At 40.1% G+C, this 18,656-nt stretch overlaps 1 protein-coding gene across 1 annotated transcript in view; it reads right to left on the bottom strand.

The window, feature by feature from the left end:
* Nucleotides 1-18,656, bottom strand: part of MBD2 (methyl-CpG binding domain protein 2) — a 97,562-nt gene that overhangs the window by 24,372 nt on the left and 54,534 nt on the right. The window contains 1 exon segment of the mRNA XM_038743414.1: nt 13,838-13,975. Within this exon segment, the coding sequence (XP_038599342.1) occupies nt 13,838-13,975 (138 nt within the window).

Genomic DNA, 18,656 nt, shown 5'->3' with positions numbered 1-18,656 from the left:
GGGTCTAAGAGTCAGAGGGCCTGGATTCTAATCCTGGCTCTGACACTAGCCTGATCAGTGACTTTGGGCAAGTCACTTATTAACCTCTATGCCTCAGTTTTGTCATAGAAAATGGGGTTTCAATACCTGTGGGGGCTTTCTGTTTTTCTTATTTTTAAATGGCATTTGTTAAGCGTTTACTATGTGACAGGCACTGTACTAAGTGCTGGGGTAGATACAAGCTCATCAGGTTGGACACAGTCCAGAGCCCATGAGGGGCTCCCAGTCCCGTGTTCCTTCCGCAAGGCCAAGTTGTTTCATGCTGCTGAGCCTGTTCTCCCTCCTACTTAAAATGTGAGCCCCATGTGGGACAGGGGCTGTGACCAACCTGATTAATTGTAACTACCCCAGTGTTTAGAACAGCACATAAAATATAGTAAGCGCTTAACAAGTACCATAAAAAACCCAAAAACGAAATACTGCTGAATGGATAAAACAGAGGAGTGGGCTCATGTGGAAACAAAAATAGAAGAGAAAACCAAGAGGGAAGGAGACAACAAGCTGACCACCTTGAGAGAGGTGGTGGAGGGTGAATTTGTGGGATGGCTCCTTGCTGGTTCCAAGACAGATCAGGCCAAGAGTGACTCAGAGGCACCAGTCTGCCAGGATTATGCTGGGAATCCAACAGAGGAGAAGTCCATGGAAACTGAACAAGTGGAAATTCCAAACTGGCAGAATGTCCACTAGATGCACTGTGTTTCAACTCACAATAAAGACAAAACAAACCCGAACGCCTCAGGAATGGGAAAAAGCCGGGGGAAAAAAAATTGCAGTTAACCACCAACTGCTTTTCCATTCTTTACACCCCAAGCAATATGGTCTTAAGGATTTAGGATTTATGTACCCATTGAAAGTGCAAGTACAGAACAATGCAAATTAGGGAAACTATACATCTCTAACGTGCTAGACTAGCTGTGATTCTTTCTGGGCCAATTCCATTTGGCCCCTGGGCTATTGGCAGATACTCAATATTCTAACATAGAAAAGACTGGATTCACTTGAAATAGGGTAAGGCTTGGAATAGTCCAAAAGAGTTACCATTAATTTAGCTTGCCTTCTTTCCATTCACTCCTCTTGAAAGACTAAATAAATATAAACTGGCATTGTTGGAGCTTCCTCTAGAAAAACAGCCCTTTAAAAAGGGGTGAGGGTGATGGGGCGGTGTGATTCATTCATTCAATCGTATTTATTGAGCGCTGTGTGCAGAGCACTGTACTAAGCGCTTGGGAAGTACAAGTTGGCAGCATATAGAGATGGTCCCTACCCAACAGTGGGCTCACAGTCTAGAAGATGCTCCCAGCTTAATGAATTTCTGAAACTAGGGCTGTATAACCTCAGGTATTATTTTTGAAATAAATAAGAGTGATGAGCACTGTGGACAGGAGTCAAACACTCATTTTACTTTTAAGTTCAGTTAACTGAGGTGAATTGAAATGAGTGGGGTGGGGGAAATGAAGTTGTGGAGTTATTTATGAAATTGCGCCAAGAATACTTTTAAGCCCTGGTGCATTACACTAGGCTAAAAGTCAGACTTTACAAGGACCAGCAGTATCCTATAACCTGAAGGACATCCAAGAAAATCTCACTGTTAAAAGTATAATATTATACGTTACTACAATGCATTTTCCTAAGTTAAGAGAAGTTGATGAAGCCAATAAATATATTTAAGTTAACTGGACGAGAGCTTGTTAATATTATCAGTTCCCCACTGCTCTAACACTGCTTACGCAAACCACCAAAGGGGGTGGAAAGAAATCAGTCAGGTCAGGAATTTTAATAAAAGCTGAAAATACTGTCCATCAAATGTAGAGTAACATATGGTGGAAAGAGCCAGTAAAAATGTCCGCATACCAGTGGGAACTTTAGGCAGAGAAATACAGAGACTTGCTATTGCAGATGAGCTCACACCAACAAAACAGGTATAAAAGCGGTTTTAAACTGCTTTAAGTTAATAGTGTTAATATACATATTTTACAGACTAGCTTTTTTCCGCAGTTCTCAGAGGATTTTATATCACGTTGTGCTTCCTCAAATGTATGTTATTAACATTCTAGTAGTCTCTGGTCATAAACTGGCCTCTATTTGTTATTCTCTCCTAATTCTTTAAAGAACCCCTGCCTGGCACCTTTGAAAAGCCCTTGGGAGGGTATACGGTCAGTCTCATTAGTAGAATTACAAAAAGAAGGAAGCTCTGAAAGGGGAAAGGCAATCACAACCAGGATGCTGGGTGGATAGAGGGAATCCTGGGGCTAATGTCTGGGGGGAATAATAATAATAATAATAATAGTGGTATTTATTATGTATTATGTGCCATATATACTAAGCATACAAAGCAAATCAGGATGGACACCATCCCTGCCCCATAAGGGGCCCACACCCTTATGCCCATTTTACATATGAGGTAACAGGCACAGAGAAATAAGGTGACTTGCCCAAGGTCACAAAACAGACAAGGCGGAGCCAGAACTAGAACCCAGGTCCTTTTGACTCCTCAGCCCGTGCTTTCTCCATTAGGCCATGCTGTTTCTGGCACACTGGGAAGAGTATACAAGGAAGGTGTCTCGAAGAAAGCAGGAGAGGGGTCAGTGACTCTGACACGGCAAGAGTTTGAAGTACAAACCAGGAACAGGCCAAGGCTGTTGGGCAGATAGCCCAGAGGACTGTTTTGGAGAATCCAGTTATGGCTTACTCTAAGTCCCTGCTGACAGAAAGCCACATCCTGACAGTCATGAAATGATAGGCAAAGTGACACGCTCAACTGAGACTCACTGCTGTACACAACCTACAACTCAAAGACCTAATTACTGATCCATGATCCAGGACTAACCGAGATAAGGGATTTGTCTGCTTGTGATGTTGCTGGGCCCTGTCTAGGAAGCTGACTTTGGGTCCACCCAACTGATGCATACCTCTTAAGACTGGATTTATTCATACCAAGGGCTTCTACTTCCTCAACACTGCTGGGATGTGGTTTAAGATAGTCATCATAGACCCACATAACTCATTAGGAGAAAGAACTGAGCTAACTGCCCTCCAACAACTCCTCTCCACCTTACATAACCACCCACCTCATGGGAGCATGAGCTAGCAGAAAGCATAGAGGTCTTGAAGTCAGAAGACCCAAGTTGCCACTGGTTTACTATGTCACCTGGGGCAAGTCACTTAACCTCTCTGGGCCTCAGGTTCCTCACTTGTAAAATGAGGATTAGAAAGACTGTGAGCCCTGTTTAGGACGAGGACTGGGTCCAAAAGATCTGGAAGTTTTGCATCTACCCTGGAGCTTGCCACATATTTGGGGATTTAAAAAAGGCTGTAATTACTATTTTACTATTCTCCAACTCACTCTGTTCATTCCTGCCAAGCTAACTTTCTAGCTGTACCTCGCTCTTGACTCTCCCACTTCTACCTCTTTGGTCATACTTGCCCACCAACCTGAAAGTCCCTGCTCCCCTCCTAAACTGACAGACTACAGCTCTTCCCACCTTCAAAGCTCTCATAAACCATCCCTCCTCCAATAAACCTTCGCAACACTCCAAATAACAAACCATCAATTACCTCTAGCCTCATGTCTCTCCCCACTGCTGTCCTTATTTCACTCTGCTGCCCAGATCATTTTTCTAAAAAGAATTCAGTCCGAGTCTTCCCGCTCTTCAAGAACCTCCCGTGGCTGCTCATTCACCTCTGCATCAAACAGAAACTCCATACCTTTGGCTTTAAAGCACTCGGTGTCAGCTTGTCCCCCTCACTGATTTCACATCACCAACCCAGCCTGCGCACTTCGCTCCTCTAACACCAACCTACTCATGGTAATTGGAGCTCGTTTGTCTCACCACCCACCCCTTGCCCATTTCCTCCCTCTGGCCTGGAACATCCTCCCCCTTCATAGAGGACACACGGCCACTCTCCCCATCCTCAGAGCCTCAGTAAAGGCACATCTCCTCCAAAAGGCCTTCCCCGCTAGGCTCTCATCTTCTCTACGCTCTCTCCCTGCTGCGTCACCTAAACCCTTGGATCTGTACCCTTTAAGCACTTGCTATACACCCCCACACTCTCCCCCTCAACAGTCCTTACATACATAGCTGTAATTTATTTTCAGGAAGCAGTGTGGCTCAGTAGAAAAAGCATGGGCTTGGGAGTCAGAGGTCATGGGTTCTAATTCCGGCTCCACCACTTGTCAGCTGTGTGACTTTGGCCAAGTCACTTAACAGCTCTGTGCCTCAGTTACCTCATCTGTAAAATGGGGATTAAGACTGGAAGCCCCATGTGGGACAACGTGATCACCTTGTATCCCCCCAGTGCTTAGAACGGTGCTTCGCACAGAGTAAGCACTAAATAAATACCATCATTATTATTATGTCTGTCTTCCTCCCTAGTCTGTAATCTCCTTATGGATAGGGAATGTGTCTACCAACTGTTTGTTTTCCCCCAAGCTCTTAGTACAGTGCTCTGCACACAGTATGCACTCAGGAAATATCTTTGATTATTTACACCCTCCCTCACTTATGTACATATGTATAATCGATTATCCTGACTGCCCTATCTGTGAATATTTTTATGTCTGTCTCCCAATTTTGAGCATACGCTCTTGGTAGGCAAGGAACGTGTCATACTTCTGCTATTCCTTCCCAAGTGCTGAATACAGTGCACTACACTGCACCTGTGGCCACTAAAACAACCTTACAATTTCTACTGCTACTGTTTCCTGACAGCCAGAGTAATCAAGACTTGGCCATCTCCACATGATTGCTAAATCTAAAAACAAAGGGTAGTATTGTTTAATAGCTTTCCTTATCTAGCAGAAGGGAGTTATGTGGAAAGGAATTTAAAAATGTAATCTGTGGATCATCTTTTTCCATTCCATGCAAAACCTAACTCCTTAGTAATTACCACTCCTTAGTAATTTAGACAGCTCTTCAATTATTTCAATTCACAGTATATCCTTTCGATTTCTATTTCAACACCTATTTCACTTTCTTACCTTTATCTTATATTGTTTGGGCTACTTCTGAAACTGAATTCCTTTCCATTATTTAAAAGGCATCTCCAAGGAATTTAGAGTCACTAATTGACTCCATGAGCAAATTTGGGGATTTCTAGACAATCATTTAGTTTCCCTAGCTTTTATTTGCTTGTCTCATTCTCTGGATCAATAAATCAATGAATCCATAGACCTATATTCAGTTTTTCTAAACCAAAACCAACAAAATCAACACTTGAACACTTACTGTGTGCACAGTAATGGACTAACAGTGCTTGGGAGAATACAGTACATCAAAATCTCCATGAGCAATAATATAACCTTAAACACTCCCAAGGATATATTGAAATTTAAAAATAATTTATTTCATTAAATTTACTCAATAGTCACAATGAAATTGTTAACGTTCACTTGCAATCAACATGTAAGCTCTAGAAGATTCATTTCCTTAAGAGCTATTATTCCTAGTTCAGCAAGCAAAAATATAGCAGACCACACCTTCATTTAGCTAGAATCATACACACAGATTTTGAGATAAGTAACTTCTGAAATACGAGAAACTGGTATTCTAGAGTAACTTAAAGAAAAACATGAGATAAACTACAACTAGGAAGGGTTTGCCTCATATTAATGTGAAGAAAAGAGCATTTGTGGTCATTACATGTAATTCATTAACAGATATTTATGTTGACAGAGTATCGACAGATATTATTAAAGGAGAAATGCTGGGAATGTTTAAGGGAAAAACTGGGGATGTTGGTCGGTGTGGGCAGGGACTGGCTCTCTGAATTGCTGAATTGTACTTTCCAAGCGCTTAGTACAGTGCTCTACACACAGTAAGCGCTCTATAAATACGACTGAGTGAAAGAATGAAGAAGGACTGATATCAATTCATCAATGAGAGAGAAAAACTGAGGGATTCTACAAAGAACTATCTTACCGCTAGAAAGGCTATCAAGGAGTGCAACCACCACACTGTTCCTCCAAGAATTCTTTGATGTCACAGTCGGACCCAGAACCCTGAACTGAATTGACCATTGTTCATTAGCATTTCTAAGAATTCAAAATGTAAAGAATTATATTCTGGGTCCACGAGAGGCTCAGAGTAGCACAAAAGGAAACTTGTGGGAACAGTGTGTAATTCACCATGGTTGATATCATAGTCGAACTCCAACACCCCTGAGTTCCCCTTAATAACCCATTATGAAACTAAAGACCATAAATGTACCCAAACCACTCCAGAAACAACTATTTTAAGTAAAAGTCACCATTATATATCAAAAGCAAGTACACTATTTACAGACACTCTCTTGGGAACTTTAGTTGAATTTCAGTGGGTTTTTTCTTTCCCCTAGGCTAAAGGAAGAGATTGTTATTTTAGTACAGGCATTTGTCTAGTGGACAAAGTGTATCAAGTACAATCGGTCATCAGTACAATAATATTTAAATCAAGATAATAGAATGCATGAAAATAAACTGATATTAGTTGAGTGGATAGGTTTACTGAGCAGATCACATAATGGGAAATCAGGAAACCCTGTTCCACCAGTGATTTAATGTGCAGGCAAATGACAACCTTTCAGGACTTAAATTTGTAGTTGGACCTCTGAAATTCTAGGAAAAAAAGCACTGTGTTTGTGTTCATCCACTCACAGATACTTACGTATGCAGTAATTCACATAGGCATTTATTACTTTCATATCCAGGGGACTGAGAAGCATTTTTAAATATGACCGATACCAATACAATTACCACATTCAATATTTAAAAAGTGAATAGTCAAAATGAATATCAAACTAAATATACATAGGTACAAATGTGTTGAGGATTCACAAGTCAGGTTTATACAGCTGCACATTCTGGGTACTAAGTGGGAAAGGGATATTTTAGTGGGAGCCATGAACATGGGGAAAGGAAGGATCTGTCAGATTTGGGGAGGGAGACTGCCAGGGAAACAGTCGAAGCAAAGAAATGGGAGAGGGAGAGTTGAGAGTCAGATACGGTTTGAAGATTAACTTGGGAGAAACAAAGAGAGGGAGTTGGGGAATAGTAGGTGAAGAAAGTAGATAGTTAAATGGGGCTGAGTTGGTGGAGAGCCCTAAAGCCAACTGTTAGTTTTTCTTTGATGCGTAGGAACTTGGGAAGCCAGTGGATGAATTCAACAAATGGAGGGATGTGTCCCAAGTGAAGCTTTGAGAAGATGATCCATGATTTATCCAGATAGGTACTGGGTCATCAGTTATTAGCTTACATAACTGGCCAAAAGTAACAATATTGGGAAATCATGATATTTTTAGTCATTCCCAATTCCAAATCAAAGTTTGGACCTACTTACTTGAGTCTGAATCTTGGAAGTTCACAGCAGTTCTGAGACTGTAGTAGATTAATTACAAAATAACAATGAAATCAAGAATAGCCTGAAGCCTGTTTTCATCACTAAGTATTCTGTGTACTGTCTAGGGAGAATTTGAAAATTTCGCAAGACTGCAGAAATGGCCAATGGAGAGTTAATATCAGGAATATATCAAACAGGTAGATTAGGCCACCCAAACAAAGCAATTCTGGTTACGAATAGGGAAACAGAGTCTTAACAGATAAATGAAGCAAATCTATGAATAATGCAGCTGCCAATTGAAGGTCACGCCATTCAAGACAAATCAAGGACACAGGGAATAGGGCAAGGAAGCCAAAATGAATGAATTTAATATGGTATGGGTTTTACAGAGGCCTAAAGAGATATACTCCCTACTGACAAATTAAGCAAATGAGACTGAACATGGGTACCTCACATAGGAAGTTGCTGAGAGTAAAAGTCATCCATAGGAACAAGATGAATATTGACAAACTGAAGAAATTGGGTATATATGAATGACTGCTTTGGCATCAGCAGTCCTTTGGCACACAATAAGTGCTCAATAAATATGACTGAATGAACGATGCTGCCAGGAAAAGGTCACTGACAGTACTTTTGGAAAAACATGTACAATCACTCAATATTTGTTGTAGATTGTGTGCAGAGCATTGTACTAAGCACTTGGGAAAGTACAATACAACATGCAGACTGTGAGCCCTTTATGAGACAAGGATTATGTCTAACCTGATTAATTTGCATCGAACCCAGTGCTTTTTTAGACTGTGAGCCCACTGTTGGGTAGGGACTGTCTCTATATGTTGCCAACTTGTACTTCCCAAGTGCTTAGTACAGTGCTCTGCACACAGTAAGCACTCAATAAATACGATTGATTGATTGATTGATTGCTTAGAACACTGCTTGACACATAGTGAGCACCTAACAAATACCATACATTTAACAGATCTGGCAGAAACGTTCCCTTCCCACAAGTGCTGATTCTAAACTCTCCCAAATATAACTTCCCTGGGAATCTTTACTGAATTCAAAACATGCAACTCACTGATTTCCAAGTTATATTTCCAACTCAACTAGCCTCGTTATTACATCAGAAAAATATGATTGAGATAGGGTATTTTTCCATGTCTACACAAAGGAAATAAAACATGAAACACCTTGTAGACTTCACATTTATAATAATAATAATAATAATAATAATAATAATAGGCAATGTGCAAAGCACTGTTCTAAGCACTGGGGAGGATACAAGGTAATCAGGTTGTCCCAAGGGGGGCTCACAGTCTTAATCCCCATTTTACAGATGAGGTAACTGAGGCACAGAGAAGTGACTTGCCCAAAATCACACAGCTGACAATTGGCGGAGCCAGGATTTGAACCCATGACCTCTGACTCCAAAGCCTGTGCTCTTTCCACCGAGCCACACTTACCCATTTCTTCAGGACAAAGAAACAAAATCCCTGCATATACCCACATACTAGCAGCAAAAGAAAGGAGGAAAGTGCTCAGCATGCGGTTCTCTTGGATGGACTGGGAAGTAAGGGGAGGAGTCTGGGAAGCACTCGGGATGGATTATTTCTTTGGTGATGATAACACCAATAATCACAATAATAATAATTGTGGCATTTGTTAAGCATTTTTTATGTGCCAGGCACTGTCCTAAGCGCTGGGGTAGGTATAAGGTAATGGACTGGACACAGTCCCTGTTCCACATTGGGCTCAGTCATCATCCCCAATTCAAAGATGAGGTAACTGAAGCACAAAGAAGTGAAGTGACTTGCCCAAGGTCACACAACAGACAGAAAACAGGTTCTCCTGACTCCCGGACACATGTATCTACTAGGCCATGCCGCTTCTCTCTAAAAGGCCCAATCCTTTGATAATGGGATGGAGCACCGTGGCATGTGGGCCCAGTGGGTCACTTTAAAGAAGGATATCTCTCGTAAAGCCATGATCTGGGAATGTGATCCCTCCAGAATTCGTTATCTAGCAGGACAGACCCACTACCCGAATGGACTGGTGGGGGAAGCAGCATGACGCAGTGGATAGAGCACAAGTTTGGGAGTCAAAGAGTCATGAGTTCTAATCCCAGCTCTGCCACTTGTCTGCTGTGTGGCCGTGGGCCAGTCACACTTCACTTCTCTGTGTACCTTAGTTACCTCGGCTGTAAAATGGGGATTAAGTCCGGGAGCCCCATGCAGGACAGGGACTGTGTCCAACCCGATTTACTTGTATCCACCCCAGCACTTAGTACAGTGCCTGGCCCATAGTAAGCGCTTAACAAAAACCACAGTCATTATTACTATTCTCATTCTTGGTGCAGGGTCTACCAGATGATCCTGGGATGGGGGTGCTTTACTAAAGAGGATCAATCATAAACCACGATCCTGGTGCACGGTTGCTTCGGCCACAATTACCTAAGGGGCAATCTTGTTATCTGAATGGGTCAGTGGGAACAACCTTCACCACGTCACTATCCTGTGCCTCACACTTCTTTGTTCTGTCAGGGACTAAAATGGGAATTAGAAGGTCTGAGGGTAAGGGCTGCTCTGTGGACCAAATATCAATGCCAACGAGTTATGCTGAGTTGTTATACCAAGACCCTGGGATTGATAATAGCTTAAAAACCAAGGAGGTGCTTGGTAGGGGAAAAAGACTACAAAAACTCCAGAACGAAGAGAAAAACAGGAATACAAAATCACAATTTTTGAGAAGGCTTGTCGGGGATTAAGGCAGAGAATGTCGGATAGAAAACCACTGAAGTATTGAGAGTAATATGCCTTTCAGTTGTTGAGGGATAAGTTAGAAAAGCTGTCATCTTTGCTAGAATCCTTGAAAATAATGAATTATTTAAAAATAATGTAATTGGCAAGCTACGCTCTAAGCTCCCAGCTAAGCTTTGTGGTTTACTTGAAGAGTGTTTTTTTTTCAAGTAAATGTACTAATGTTAATAAGAAATGGAAAGAAGTAAAGTGTTACCATAAATAACCCATATTAAATATTTTCCACTTATGGTCTTATAATAAGCATTAATCATATGAGACAATTATTTCAAGCATATCTGGCTATTTGCACTATCACTATATTCTACGGTGTATAAAATAATTACCCTAGATGTGAAAAAGGAAAGTCCAGGAAAAACTGTATTTGAATTCTGTAAAATGCATACCCTCTGCATCATTTTATTTAAAGTGATAGCCATTTTTTAAAAGCTTTCAAGAGAATATTCTCCCACTAGTACTTGACTCATAGGAGGAAGGCTCTCATTTTGAAATAGTTACAGAATTCTAAACCATCTAGTAAATTAATATGCACTGTTGACCCTTGCTGTTTACTACAGAGACAACCATAAGGGGTTTTTAAGATATTTTTATTCTAAATTTATGAGGTCAAGAATACTGGTAGTTTAATGATTCTCTCATCAGCATAGTAAGCAGCATGATCTGGTGGAAAGAGGTTGGAGTCAAAAGCCCTAAATTCTACTCCGAGGTCTGCCACTGATCTGCAGCGTGACCAGAGGCCTATCACTTAAACCTCTCTTATTTTAGTTTCCTCTTCCGCAAAATAAGGGTAAGATTATTTATTAATTAAGCCGTCAATCAAAGGTATTCATTGAACACATACTGCATGCTGAGCACTACACTAAGCATTTGGGTGAGAACAATATAACAGGAGTTGGTAGACTCGTTCACTGACCACAGTGCGTTTACAGTCCAGAGGGATTCCATCCTTACCCCTTCGGTACATTGTGAAGACTAAATAACGTTAAATGAGGTGATCATGCTTTGGAAAAATCAAAGTACTACAAAAATTTAAGATGGCATTACTATTAAAAAGACACTTGATACAACATTCTTTTTTACTCCTATTTATATTTTTCCCAATCTTTTCTATTTCCATACTAACATGATGTGGTACCTCATCAAAAAATGCATTCCCTTAAAAATCAATCACGTTGGCTGAGCACTTACTATGTACAGAGCACTGTACTAAGTGGACTAAGTGCTAGGGAGAGTACAATAAAACAAAGTTGGTAGACACAGTCCCTGCTCTCAACGAGCTATGTAACTTTTAGACTAAGGAAGAATCATTGCAGGAACAAAAGACTTGAAAACACACACAATGAAAGGGTAAAATGTTACCCTCTCTAGGATTAAATGCCAGTCCAAAGAGCAGTGCAATGTGGTTTAAACACAAAATCGGATGTGACCCTTTTGCAAAGGATTAAAATGTGGGAAATGGACCTGTAGATATCCAGGCTCTCCCCCAAATTTGAGAATGCAGCAAAAATTTCCACTGGAGTGAAAATAAAATTGGATGATTGCTCTTGCCATGCCCACAGTTTGAGAAAAAGTACATTTCCAAAAGTTCTTTTTTTCCCAGAATGCATGTCCTCCACAGGGGAAGAACATAACTTCAAGTGTCTGGATTGGCGTACAAAGAAAATGCATTATTTTGCACTCTTTTTGCTCTTCAACCTCATTGATTTCATCACCCATACTAAAAGCTGGAAACCTCGAAACATAATTTTCTGTTTCATAAAACTGAACAGATAACTCAAGTGTGCATTTTCTAAGTGTAATGGAATATTTTTTCCAACTCAGTGGCATTCTCTACCTAGCAGGTATTCAGGTGGTACAATTTTTATGGCATTTCTGATATATGTGATTGAGAATGACTCAAGAAAACACTTCCCAAATCCTTCCAATTAGCTGACTCCCCAATCAGCAATTTCTTTGTCTTTGCCCAGAGCATTAGCTTTTCAATTTCACCTTGCTCTGATATCTAGACAAGGAAAGTTGGAGACAGAGTCAGGTCAAAGGAATTGCATGTAATCAGGAAGCCCAGATCCATTGTGAGGAAGTTGTTGAACTAAAAATGCCATCCCACCTTCGTTATCTTTTGAGGACTACCTTTTAAGGGCCACAAATTATTAATTAGATTCTGAAAAAGAATCACTCAATGAAAATCATTATGAGGAGAGGGTTCTCAATCACCAAAAAAGGCACAGGGCAAAATGGAAAAGACCTCAGAGAGGACACAATTAAAGGAAATTATCAGAAAAGGGCTTTGCCGAGGCAGACAAAGTTCAGAGTGGCAAAAAATCCTTTCCTGATGTAAATTTTTGGACCACCACCAGTTTAGGGACTACTAGATGGTGCTGTTGAATTGAAGGTGAAAGCCCAGAACAGAAAACTGAATGGCCCAAAGGAAAACCTAAGTGGTGACAAGAACCTAAAGGCACATGCAGGTATGCATCTTTTAGATCGGATGTGATACACTTACATGGCCCCTGCTGAACCTCTTGGGGACCAACAGTAAAGCAAGTTTAGACCTTCAAATCTTGAGACATCTATAGCAAGATGTTGATCCAATGTGGCTCCAAATATCTTCTGTTTTTCTGGCTCACCTAAAGAGGAAAAAACACTATAGAGGATGTGGGAACTGAATTTCTTTATGTAGCCTCTTCTACAGCAATTGCTTGAAAAATTTGGCCTCTTCCTTATGAAAATTAGGGGTGAGATATGTGCGGGATTAATGAAAATCAAAACCAAAACAAAAAAAAAAAGGTGGCGTGAGACACTGGAGTTTGAAATAGAAATGAGAGCAAAAAGTAATGATTGTGGTTCAACTCTGTGTCTGTTCCTTAGCTGGGAAAGAGCAAGAAGAGAAAGGGAAAGAGACACAAACACACGCACACACCCTTGAACAAGTTATTTTCTCTAACCACTACTAATGTGCCCTTGAGGTACCTAAACTTGTTGAGACTAACTTAAGAAAGGAATGGATAAACAAGATTACCGAGGTCCTTTGGGAAATTTTTATTATAGCTCTCTCTCCTGGTTATTTAGCATAATTGGTCAGTAGAGAGACCTTGTTAGACTAAGCTAGTGCTTAGATCTCTGTTCCTTTCTAGAACAATATTTTGGTGTGATGTAATGAAGCAATGAAGTAATAGTACGGGGATTTTAATTAAATCACACACAAAAGGAGCTTATTGAAATGGGGTATTGAAAAACTGATTTGTACAAAGGGAATCTAATAAAAAAAAAGGGAAAGCATCGGTTTCAAACTATTTTGAGTTAGCATATAGTATCCTAAAAACAAACTTCATCCATTTGCAAAATAGGAGCCTTCTAAAGCAAAGCTTTTAAGGATTGAAATTCTAAAAGAGGTCAACAGAATGAAATCAACTGGTCTTAAAATATTGGTGGTGAATGTCAGCATAGAAATGGCAAGATCTGTAATATTAAAGCATTAAAATTCCTCCAAATGTTTTTTTCAAAATACAGGAAATTTAAATTTTACAATCTTTACCTGCTTGTAATGTAATTTTTAATGTGTAAAACAATGTGACTTTCTTGGCACCTTTGGCTTTAATCAAAGCTCATTTGAGCCAGATCAGACGTAGTTCTACTTCCTGAAAAAATAAGGATGGACATGGTCCTTACCTGACGCGGCTGTTCGTTCATTCTCTGTGGGTCTGATTTCACTTTATTACTAGGGTGGTTGGTAACTTTGGTTACTGGTTGTTTGAAAATTGATGCTGTTTGTCGGATTGGCAATGTTGTATTCAAGTCTGGTTTACCCTGTGAACATATTTTTAAAAATGATTACCAAGGCTTGCATAAAAAGGATGCTTAAGTAATTAATTTATTTTTGTGTCTATTTTACTATTCCCAAAAATTGCCCTGGTTTCCCATTCTTGACAATGATTACTCACACTAAAAGAATCTGAATGCCTTAATGCAGCTCTTTATTATTTATTAAAACAGACCACAACTCTCTCCCCACCTTCAAAACCCTATTTAAAAAAAATCACATCTCAGTCATGAGGCCTTCCCCAACTAATCCCTCTTCCCCTATATTCTTTCTCCCTTCTGCATTGCCTAGATATTTAATCCCTACCCCTTAAGCACTCTGATACTCACTCCACCCTCACAGCACTTATGTACATAACCAAAATTTACTGGAATGTCTGTCACCCCGGCTTGATTGTAAGCTCCTTGAGGGAAAGTATGAACTCTTATTTTATTGTAATAATAATAATATTAATGATGGCATTTGTTAAGTGCTATGTGCAAAGCACTGTTCTAAGCGCTGGGGGGGATACAGTGTGATCAAGTTGTCCCACGTGGGGCTCACAGTCTTAATCCCCATTTTTACAGATGAGGTAACTGAGGCTCAGAGAAGTTAAGTGACTTGCCCAAGGTCACAAAGACGACTTGTGGTGGAGTCGGGATTCGAACCCATGACCTCTGACTCCAAAGCCCGTGCTCTTTCCACTGAGCCACGTACTCTCCCAAACACTTGGTACAAAGCTCTGCATGCAGTAAGCACTCAATAAATGCTACTGATTGATGGATCTGGTCAACTATTCACATTTGATCATTTTTATAATGCTAGAAATAAAAGAACTACAAAAAGGCTCTAGCTTTTCATATCAAATTGTTAATAGCATTTACAAATTGCCAATCAGGGGTGCTTGTAGGTAAACAACTGCATATTGCCTAGTATAACTGAAGAACAGTTTTCTGTTTCTTTCTGTAATAGCTGTATTTCTTTTCTGGGGTCGGTTTTACTATTCTTGTCCCTACCCAATTATGTTATTTATAGTCGCCTACAATGATCTGACCAAATTTCCCCCTTTTTTGAAGCTTTCCAACTTATTCTTCAGCTCTTACTCTTCAGAGCATCTCTATTTTGCTATAGCCTTATTTGAAGATCCCCATTTGTATCTAACTCAAGTCCCTAACTGCAAAATCACCCTTTCAAGCCCTAAAATAAAAGCCAGGAAAGAAGGATAAGATGCAGACATTTCATAATCCATAAAAGAACATATTAATTAACTCCCAAGCAATTGCTTTAATTCCAAATATGCACAGAATTAAAACCATGAGAAATAGTTCGGCAAACAGCTAATGTTACGAATACAATTCTTTGAAGACTAATATTGCCGCTAGATTCTTTGAATTAAAATAGTTCTGATCTTTCTTAAGTAATTTGCCACGGAGCTAAGTGGAAAACTGAAGTGAAATACTAAGTTTCTGATTACTAGCAAATTCATAAAATAAGGCTAAATTTCTAATTTGATTTTAGAGGGTTTACGATCTCCACATGCTTAACTCTTCCCTTTGAGCGAATGATGAAACTGTAGCAGAAGTTTAAATTCTACTTGTCTTGGGCCTATTATCTCCATTCTAGACATCTGCTCTTTTGTACCGGCCCAAATCCAATCCAATCCCCTGCCTTCGTATGAGTCTTCAAGTATATGCAGGGGTCTTCCTGCTCCTGCCTACCTTATGGTATCCCTTCCCACCTATAAAGTTGAATTCTAGAACTAGAAAGTTGTTCCAAGTTAATGCCAGCCACTTTCTATGAGTTAATCAATTCTTCCTCCTTAATTTTTATATTGCATGTGAAAATATATATATTATAAAGATATGAATGGTGATAGAGAGGTCTTGGATTAGTAATACCCATTTTGTATTGCACCTAAATAAATAAGCACAGTATATTCTATTTATTGCTTTTCTATGATTCTCTGGTCTTTGGTAGTGAGATTTTCAGAAGGGCCTGAGGGGGTGGCGATTAAGACATGTGACCAAGTCATCTTCAAATTACCTACATGTAAATAATGTCCTTTGTGGCCCAGTTGCACTTGCTACACAGAGAATCACATCCCACCTTCCTTAGGCAAGATTTTTGTAATGGTATTTTGTTAGGCATTTACTATGTGCCAGGCACTGGGTTAGATACAAGATAACCAGGCTGGAGACAACTCATGCCTCACAGTCTCAATCCCCATTTTCAGATGGGTCATGGAGGTACAGAGAAGTTAAATCACTTGCCCAAGGTCACACAGCAGACAAGTGGAAGAGGCAGGACTCGAACCCAGGTCCTCTGACTCTCTATCCACTAGGCTGCTGCTTCTCCAGTCATCATTAGGTTTCTGTTCTAGATGATGCTCCATTCCTAAATTGTGGTTTGACAGGCACTGTCTTTTGCTGCCTCTCAACTCTCACATTGTACTACATCATTTGAGTCTTTGTCTCATCCTGTATATATTTCTTGTCCTTTCTCTAAAGCTATAAACTTCTTAACGGTATAGAGTGTAACCTCAATCACCTAAAATAATAACGAGCTAATAACAATCCTCAAAAAGCAGTTGTCAGTGGTGATGACATTGATTATTATGTGGATGGTGAATTAAGCAAGCGCTTTATACAGTGCTTGGCACATAGGACTTAAATACCACTATTATTGTTATTATTATTGCTCTTAATACCACTTATGCCCAGTAAGGTGCCAGACACTGAAAAATATTCAAGTCTCTAACTTTGGTTTTACTGTCACACAGTGCTCTCCTGATTCTTCTTTTACCGCTCTGGCCAACCCAGTCTCTTTCATCAGCTTTCCCTCTGCCTCTCACTTCCTAACGTATGTCTACCCTTAAGGCCCTGTTTTTGTCTCCTCCTAGTCTCACTTTACATTTACTCCCTTCCCAAGCTCATCCACTACCATGGCCTCAGCTATCCTCTCTTCGCAGATGACATTCCAATTTGCTTTGTTGGGCCCAATCTCTCTCCTAGGCAAACTCACATCTGCTCCTACATCTCTACATGGCTGTCCCACCAATACCTGATGCTCAAAGTGTCCAAAACTTAACTCATCTTCACTTCCAAATTATCTTTCTTCTAACTTTCCCATCACCACCATCCACCCCATCTCCTGCCTGCAACCTGAGCATCATCCAAGACTTCTCCCTTTCTTTCACCCCCATTATTCAATATATTACCAAATCCCCTCAATTCTTCCTCCACAACATTTCCAGGATTCACCCTTTTCTTGCCATTCTGCCATGATCCTTGCTTTGTCCCAGCTTGGCTAGTGTAAAAGCCTTCTCACTGGTCTCCCGGAATCCAATCTTCCTCCCCTCTCTAGTTTACACTTCACTCTGCTCCTTGGATTATCCTTTTATCATTCTGTACATGTCTCCCACTGCAAAACTTCTCCAATGATTGCCCACTCCTCTTTGTATAAAGCAAAAATTTCTGACTTTTGGGCACTCAATGTCCTTGCGACTTATCCACCCTCTTCTCTCACCACACCCCATCTTGTACTTTTCATTCCTCTCAAACTACTGAGCCATATTCTCATCTCTCCCACCTCTTACCTCTTATTTACATCCTCTCCCCATTTGCAACTTACTTCCTTACCTATCTGTGTGACCACTTAATTAATACCTTATCTTCATGATTAACATCCACATACCCCCAGCACGTCTGCAACTTTTAAGAATTTATGTGCTGAAGGGGGCTGAGAGTACCGACGCACCTACCTTACATACCCTGTTACTTAAGCCCTAACTCATGTCCATATCTCTCTCTTCCCTCCGAATTGTAATTTATTTTAGCATCTGTCTTCCTGATCCTTGAGGGCAGGGATCATGTAATTCAATTCTACTCTACTCTCCCAAACACTGAGTACAGTGTTATGCACAAATGCACTCAATAGGTACTAATGATTTTCTGAAGTAATTAAAAATACTCAGACACAATAAAAAGTTTATAGGACATGACCTTCTAGGTTGTATAAAAATACAGATATGTCTGCTCTATGTTATGGGGGAAAACGGCATCATTGTACTATTGAGTCAATTTATATTAATGGGATGGATGATGCAGAATTCAAAGATAACCACCAAGACTTTCATTTTCCTATCTATATATCTATAGTTTTATATCCTCATGTAGGAGAATGCTTTAGACCCATGCCACTATGTTATTCTACTGTACTTAATACTATAAAGTTGCCAAAGAAGTCTTGGAGGGCTCCATTCAGGATGGTTGAGGTCAAATATGAAGCAACATCCCACCTTGACTGAAACACGTAATAGCATGTGCATAATCGGTACTTCCCTCACTGAATGTATTCGCACCAACACTGTGAATCATGTTATGCCCATATTGGGTAATGAAAACACGAGTTATACAAGAAATGACTGTGTAAGCTTTTGAACACTTTTTTTTTCCACTTCGAATGATCAAAGGCAACTGCATCAAGGCTTAACTGTTGACCCATATGAAACTCACAAACACAGTAACAATAGCCAGAGATATTGAAACAAAACATCAAAATAAAGAAAACACAAGAAACTCCCAGATTGGACACACAAAGGAAGACAGTATCTACTAGGTATCTATTTTTGCCCAAGTGGATGACTATGCTAAAATCTGTTTAGCCTTGTTGATCATTCATATGACTTGA

Source organism: Tachyglossus aculeatus, chromosome 3, assembly GCF_015852505.1.
Source record: "Tachyglossus aculeatus isolate mTacAcu1 chromosome 3, mTacAcu1.pri, whole genome shotgun sequence".
Lineage (NCBI taxonomy): Eukaryota > Metazoa > Chordata > Mammalia > Monotremata > Tachyglossidae > Tachyglossus > Tachyglossus aculeatus.
Note: the sequence above shows the minus strand (reverse complement) of the source record. Positions and strands in the feature narration are given on the sequence as shown.